The 6949-nt window shown below is 53.4% G+C and overlaps 1 protein-coding gene across 8 annotated transcripts in view; it reads left to right on the top strand.

Moving 5' to 3' along the window:
• Positions 1–1871: 1871 nt before the first annotated feature.
• CAMK2B (calcium/calmodulin dependent protein kinase II beta) overlaps positions 1872–6949 on the top strand; it is a 304019-nt gene continuing 298941 nt past the window's right edge. For 2 of the 8 annotated variants that reach the window (XM_072633739.1, XM_072633744.1), the window contains exon 1: positions 1953–2305. In XM_072633739.1, the coding sequence (XP_072489840.1) occupies positions 2241–2305 (65 nt within the window). In that variant the 5' untranslated portion in view covers positions 1953–2240. Of the gene's footprint in view, positions 2306–6949 lie in introns of all 8 variants that reach the window. The other 6 variants (XM_072633741.1, XM_072633745.1, XM_072633743.1 and 3 more) reach the window with 5 other exon arrangements.

Genomic DNA, 6949 nt, shown 5'->3' with positions numbered 1-6949 from the left:
GCATTCTGTCATTTCATCTCATTATGCCAACCTGAGGAGGTCCTGTTTTCTGGGAGCAGGGCAGTGAGGCCCTTCAGAGGAATAACCATGAATGCAGTTTAGATTCAGGAGGAGATTAGTAGTGCCAGATGAAACCAGGCTTCGTAGGCTATAGGATCATAGATTTAGGGCTGAATGGGACTTTAGAGATCATTTACCCTAACCCCCTCATTTTACAGATAAGGAAAGTAAGTCTGAGAAGTGAAGACTTCACCAAGGTCACAGAAGTATTAAAGAAGAAAACCAGGATTTAAACTCTGGACCCGTGACCTCAAACCCAGAATTCCTTATGCTGTACTGAGATGAGCGTTGGTAGTTCTCTCTTTTGGCTCCAACAGCGAGTGTTCAACACTCTCCAATAAGCAGACTCTAACCCGGACGACCACCTCCTCTATTCTAACCTAAAGGAAGGTACTGAAGGCATTGCCATCAGGCATCAGGGGAATAAGCAATGGTTATTCGGTCAGAGTATCCAGGTTCCTATTCTTCCTTTGACACTACTAGGGTGACCTTAACCTCTGTGGGCCTTGGTTTCCTAACATGCAAAATAAGGGGATTGGACCAGATGGCCCCTGGAGACCCTCCTGGCTATCCTTCTGTGAACTGAGACTATGTTCCATCCTGGTAGGTGCAGCCAGACACCTCCTTGCTCATAATTTCTAGATATGAAGCTTGGGGAATCAGAGATCCAGCACCTGACCCTGAAGTAATGGTTTCTTGTTTGTGAAACCGGGTCAGTTTTTCTTCCACTCCCTCCCTCCCCCTCCTCAGCATCCTTATCTCCTCCTCCCTGTTGCTGCCCATAGCAACAGCTCTGGCACCTTGCAGTGAGGGACTGATGCCTGCAATCTGGGTCCAGGGCCTCCCTTCCAGTTGGGGAAATATATCCTCTTCCAGGCGTTGAAGAGTGGGCAGGTGGGTGGGCAAAGGGCCCTGGTAGAAGGGGGAGGAAATGTCCCCTCTCTAGAGCAAGGATGACCATAAGGTTAGAGCTACCCAGAGATGCCTGATGGTGGCTGGTAGGAAGAGACTGTCTGCTTTTTATTAGCTTAACCTCCTGCCCCCTCTATCTTGCCTCAGAGCTGCGTTTGCTCAGAACTACCATTTGTAGGGGGTGAGTGGGGGTGGATAGGAGTGGGTAGGATTAGGAGGGTGGCTAAAATCAGGAGCTGTGGTCCCAGGGATCCAGTTGGTGGAAGGACTCTACCTTCTCCTTCGGGGTTCCAGTTTGTTTGAGGGGATGAGTTAAATAAGGGGGCAGCTTTCCCACCTCCTCACAACCCTGCTGCTGCCCCTCCCCAGGGGCTCTGCCCTACTCCACCCTGCCTTTATAGTCTATGTTCAAAACCAAATCTCCTGCCTCAGCCTTAGAGAAAGGGTTTCTAGGTGTTCCAGGCATCGGAGTTGGGTCACCTACCCTGTCTGCAGTCGTGGGTGTCCTGAAGGGAGAAGGGGTCGGATTGGTTAACTTGGCGTTCAGTTTTCGGGTGTGAGTGTGAAGGGTGTTGTGCAGTGTGGAGAAGGGGTGGGGTGGGGGGGTTGAGGGTCCGCCCACGAGTGTGCAGTGGAACTACATATCCACGGGGGTGCTGGCCTCCTCGAGGGTGACTGTGGGTGGGGGGGAGGGTCCTGCCGGCAGGGCAGAGGGAGGGGTGGGTCCGCGCTGGGAGCATTTCCCCGCGTGTGTGTTCCGCAGGGAGGAGGAGTGGGGTGGGTCCACGCTGTGCTGTGTGCGGGTCCCCGCGTGCGTGGTGTCTGTGTGTGTGGGGGGGTGCCGCGCAAGGGAGAGGGAGGGGCCGGTCCACGGCGTGTGCGGCAGAGCCCCGCGCCTCCTCCCGCGTGTAGGTGTGTGGCACACACGCAGTGAGCAGATCTCGCGTTGCGCTGCCCAGAGCCAGCCCCCCAGCCTCCGGCCCCCCGCCTGGAGCGGAGGTGTCACTCTCTGCCCGCGCTGCTGCTGCTGCTGCTTCTGCCGCCGCCGCCGCCGCCGCCGCCGCTGCGGGGCTAAGCCGGAGCCCGAGACCGAGCCTGAGTCCGAGTCCGAGTCCGAGTTCGAGCCCGAGCCCGAGCCCGATCAGCTTGACGGCTACACCGCGCCTCCCCGGGAGCCCTGCGCCGCCACCGCCGCCGCCGATAGCCTGAGCCCAGAGCGTGCAGCAGGGGAAGCGGCAGCTCGCAGAGCCCTCTCCGCGGCCGCAGCGATGGCCACGACCGTGACCTGCACCCGCTTTACCGACGAGTACCAGCTCTACGAAGATATCGGCAAGTAAGGATCCAGGCGGCACCGCGCTGGGGGAGGGCTGCAGGGGGAGCCGCGGGGAGGAGAAGGCTGGGCTAGGGCCATGTAGGTGAGTCCGGCTGTGGGGGGCTGCGCCAGCCCTGCGGGAGGAGGAAGCCCATGCCTTCAGTGCCCCCCTTCCCCCCTCCCCCGCGAGGAAGCGCCCAGTGTCTGTCTGCAAATGTCTGTGCGTGCTTGCATGTATCGCTGTGGTGTGTGTGTGTGTGTGTGTGTGTGTCGGGGCGGGGGGGAGGACCAGGGACGCGGGGGTGTCTATGTGCCAGGGGCGGGGGGCGCATTGCGGACCCCGTGCACCTCCCAGTTCTTTGCGAGCTCTCCGGCGCCGGGCGTCCCAGGGCCAGGCGGACAGCGTGGCTCCTTGGGTACGGCTGCTGCGGTGACAGTGGCGGTAGCATGGCCACAGTCTTCTGGGTGCCCTGTTTCTTCACTGCCCCTCCCCCGCTGTCTCTCTCCCTCTCCAGCCCTGGCAGCTCCACTCCGGGCGCCCGGGGCTTATTAGGGGCGTGGGGGCGGCGGGGGCGGGTGCAGGTGCCTCCCTAGCAGCATGCAGACGTGACGCATTTCGCTAAGGGGAGGACCGAGGGCTGGAACTGGAGGGGGTTGGGGGAGGGGGTCGTTCAGTGGCAAGAAGCCGACCCCCCGCGGCGGCCCCGGCTTGCCCAGCTCCCCTGCCCGTAGCTGCTGCGGCGGTGCAGTCGGGAGGCTCCGGGGGCTAGGGCTGCCGCTGGACTTCCCCAGCGCTCAGCGCCTTTTCGGAGAGGATCCTGCACATGTCGAGTCGGGGTGGGGCTGGGGGCTGGGGTTTAGGGGCGGCACTCCACCCGCCGGGCTGTCCCGGCCATGTGCTGGCACACCGCTTTGCTGGCTTCTGCATCTCCAGAAGCCGGCAGGGGTTTGGGTGGAGATGCCCAAAGAAGGCCCGCCCATTCTCCTGGGGCGGCGGGGGCGGGGAGGCCGGTTGAGGGCGAAGGAAGAAGAGGCTGCGAGCTGGGGTGTGTTGGGTGTAAGTGCTAGCCGAGGTGGGGGAGAACCTGCAGGGTTCTGAGCACCCCTCCCCCATACCCTGAGGCTGAATCCTTAAGCTCGTACTCTTTAGCCCCTTCCACTGAGACCAGCTAGAAAGGATGTGATTGTGTGTGTGTGTGTGTGTGTGTGTGTGTGTGTGTGTGTGTGTGTATGTATGTGTGAAGTCCTTCCATGAGGTTTGCTCTTTTGCTCAATTTACTCCTTACAAGGTCTCATTCCTTGTCTTCCACTCCCGTGCTTCCTCTGGGAAGTCGTGGACATCAGGGAGGGGAGGATTTTGGACAGAGTGCCAGTGGCTTTTGGGTGAGGTTCTACCGGGTGCCTGGAGGCCGGCTGAAGCACCTGCTAGGAAACAGACAGAAGCTAGAGGAGGGCGTGCAGGCCTTACAGTGGCAACAGATCGCTCCTCTCACAGCAACCCTGTTTTAGGGGCCTACAGGTTGAAGCCGGCGGCGGAGAGACTGGTTTCTGAAATTCCTTTGTGGGAAGGTGTGCAACCTCATCTACCAGTATTCCCATAATAAGTTAACCCTGGAATAAAGACATAGCTTTTCTTTCTTTGGCTGGCTCTCCTTATTTCCCATATCCTGAGCCTTCCAGGCTGGGCTTCCCAGGGGGTCTAGCAGCTCTATAACATATTGCTCTAGTGAGATGGGATTCCAAGAGAAATAGAATTAATTGCTCATCTTCTTCTGTGGGCAGGAAACCCTTGGTGGCACTGGGAAGCCAAGGTGAGGACCTAGCAGTAGAAGTGAGGGGGTGGGGAATAAGAGGGCAAAAGATTTTGATTCTACTCCAGGCTTGGCCGTAAACTAGCTGTGTGACTTTGGGCAAGTCTTTCACTTTTCCTCATCTGTAAAACCAGCAGAACACACAAAGTAATTTTTAAGATTTTATGTGTCTCTGTCTGTGATTATCCTGGCTTTGGACTCAGGTGGAGGTGGGTTGGGAAAGGCAACCAATTTCCTTTTGCTCTGAGGTCATTGAAGCTCTGGAAAATCTTTTATGTACTCACCAGACTCTTTGGTCCACATTTTCTTTTCTCAAGAATACCTTTGTGATTGATACCTTGATGTGAGATACCTGGCTCACTGCTAACTGAAAATCTCCTGAGAACTCCAAGCGCTGGCCATCGGAGAGGGCAGTATGAAGGGATTTCCTGATCCTCCGCACCCTTATTAAGCTCCCTTACAATTCTGTAGCTCTCCTCCTGCATCTCTGCTTAAGCTTCCCCAGTTAGAAATGATCTCATTTCCCCCTTCAACTCCCCACTTTATGTACCACTTTGCTTCCATTGCCAAGATATACTTAACGATGTATTATTTCGTTGTATAAATACTTTTGTCTATGTCATAACTTTCTGCTACACTGAGGGTAGGACCTCTCTTCTTCCAAACTTTGTGTCTCTCTCGTATGTGTCTAGCTATGTGCTCAGTATTCAAGGGTACTTAATAAATGTTTAATGAATTGAAAGAAAGGTAGTGTGGTAGAGCTGATAAGTGAAGGCTTGGGTTCAAGTTGAATGCTATCCCTTTGATCAGTGGTAGGCAAGTCATTGAACTCAGTGCCGTAGGCACCTTTCTAAAGTTATGACCCTATAAGTTGCAGAGCTGGTGTCAATCTGAATTATTAAAGGGAGGCTTCTCACTGAGGGTTCCTTTTCCCAGTGAAATCATAGGACTGGACCAAAAATACCAAGACTTCACTGAATTGGAGACTGTACATAATGTCCCTGTAAAAAAGTGGGTAGGAATTTTGATCAGGAGAATAGTGCTTAATTTTCAACAAATATCAGTCAAGTAGATTTCAGGATCTGAAATCTGGGAGAAGAGATGTTAAGATGGTTGGGATAGTTGAATCTTGAGGGGGACATGGGGGAGAAGCATCCTAGTGTCTTCTGAATTGACCCTAAGCTTGATCAGGTCAGGGACTATATGTCATCTAAGCTTTATCTTTCATCCCAGTGATAAATGTTGAGTTAAATTGAATGACTGAGTGGGTAAACCATCTGGGGCCAGACATTCTCTCTGACATTGCTGGTGTGAGACCAGACTGGAGCACTTTTCCTGAAAATACTTTGGGGTCAGTCTTTGGGTGAAGGGGCCTGTAGTTCAGCTCTCTGGTTGTGGGGTTCTTCTGTGCTACCCTCACCTCCAGTTGTCATCTTTAGTCAGGCCTCTGGCATCCCTCAGTTCCTGAATGGAGATGAATATGTAGGGTCTGTATGAGAGGACTGCACATGGAGAACTGGAAGGAACCATAGAGACTATCTTGTCCAACCCTCTCATTTTAATGATGAGGAAACGAGCCCAGAGAAGGGAAATGACTTGCCCAAGGTCACACAGATTGTAAGTGACTTGCCTTTCTTTTCTTAGGGTTCCCTGTGGGCTGTATTCTGAGTCAATATGACCATGACCTTGAAAATCCATTCTTGCTTTCTTGGGTTAATATGGCAGAAGAGAAGGTATTAGAAGAAACAATTGGTAGGATATTTAATAGCATGCTTTTACATGAACTTGGGCAAAGCTATGACCCATAGGCCCCCTTAATTTCCAAAGTGGTGAAATGTGTAGGAAGGACATAGAGTGAGGAGTCAAACCCATAAAGTCAAGAGTTGCCATTGAGTACCATTGAGTTTGATCCCCAAAGGATCTGAAGCCTGAAAACTGTGCAATCAGGAAGAGTAATGGGATACTCCTGCAATGATGTTGAGCTCCCAAGGCCATGTTCTCAGGAGAGAGATAGAGAGAGAGAGAGAGAGAGAGAGAGAGAGAGAGAGAGAGAGAGAGAGAGAGAGAGAGAGAGAGAGCGCCTGGCACAGAACTGTTCATGCATTAGGAAAATGGGACCAGGGAATGATTTGAGAACAGCTTTATCTTCATCTCTGGCCCCTCACTGTGATTTCTAAAACCTTGGACAATCTAATTAGGCTAATTCACATGCACCTGTGTGAAGGAGACGCTGTCCTTTCTTGCCACCATCAGAGACTCACAGAGTGCTAGAACTGGAGGGCTCCTTAGAGATCATCTGGCCCAGCCCCCTCTTTCTTACATCAAATCCTGGGGAGAGCTGCCACTCAGGTATCCAGAGCAGCTCAGAACTGGATGAGGATAGAACTTCTGAACCAGAGCTCTTCTGACCAGGCTCCTTGCCCAGGCCTTGGAGAATGACAGCAGTGATAAGGGAGAATCTGAGACTGAGACTGTATTGTTCATGGATGATCTTCCGCCCTTCCCTAAAAGTCAAGAGAAGGTCCTAGTCAGAGGCCACTGACTTTGATGGAACTCATTTGGAGATCCGTGAGGGCCCTTTAAATGGAGAAGGCAACTCAGGCCAATCAGAGCTGACCCACCTAAAAAGGCAGCCTCTGGATGGCCTCTGGCTTCTGTTGCGGCAACTGTTGCTATAGACCTTTTTGGGGATCTGATGCCTTAGCATTTCAGCTGTGGAGCCAATGAGATAATATCTGTAAGGTATTTAGCATAATGCCTGGCACATGGCACCGAATCGGCCCCACTCTGTGGTTCTCTGGTGCTACCCTGTAGGGAAAAGAGACCCAGACTTGGAGTCAGAAGATACAGGTAG

This window comes from Notamacropus eugenii, chromosome 1 (genome assembly GCF_028372415.1).
Source record: "Notamacropus eugenii isolate mMacEug1 chromosome 1, mMacEug1.pri_v2, whole genome shotgun sequence".
NCBI lineage: Eukaryota > Metazoa > Chordata > Mammalia > Diprotodontia > Macropodidae > Notamacropus > Notamacropus eugenii.
The sequence above is the reverse complement of the archived record's forward strand: the minus strand, read 5'-3'. Positions and strand labels throughout refer to the sequence as shown.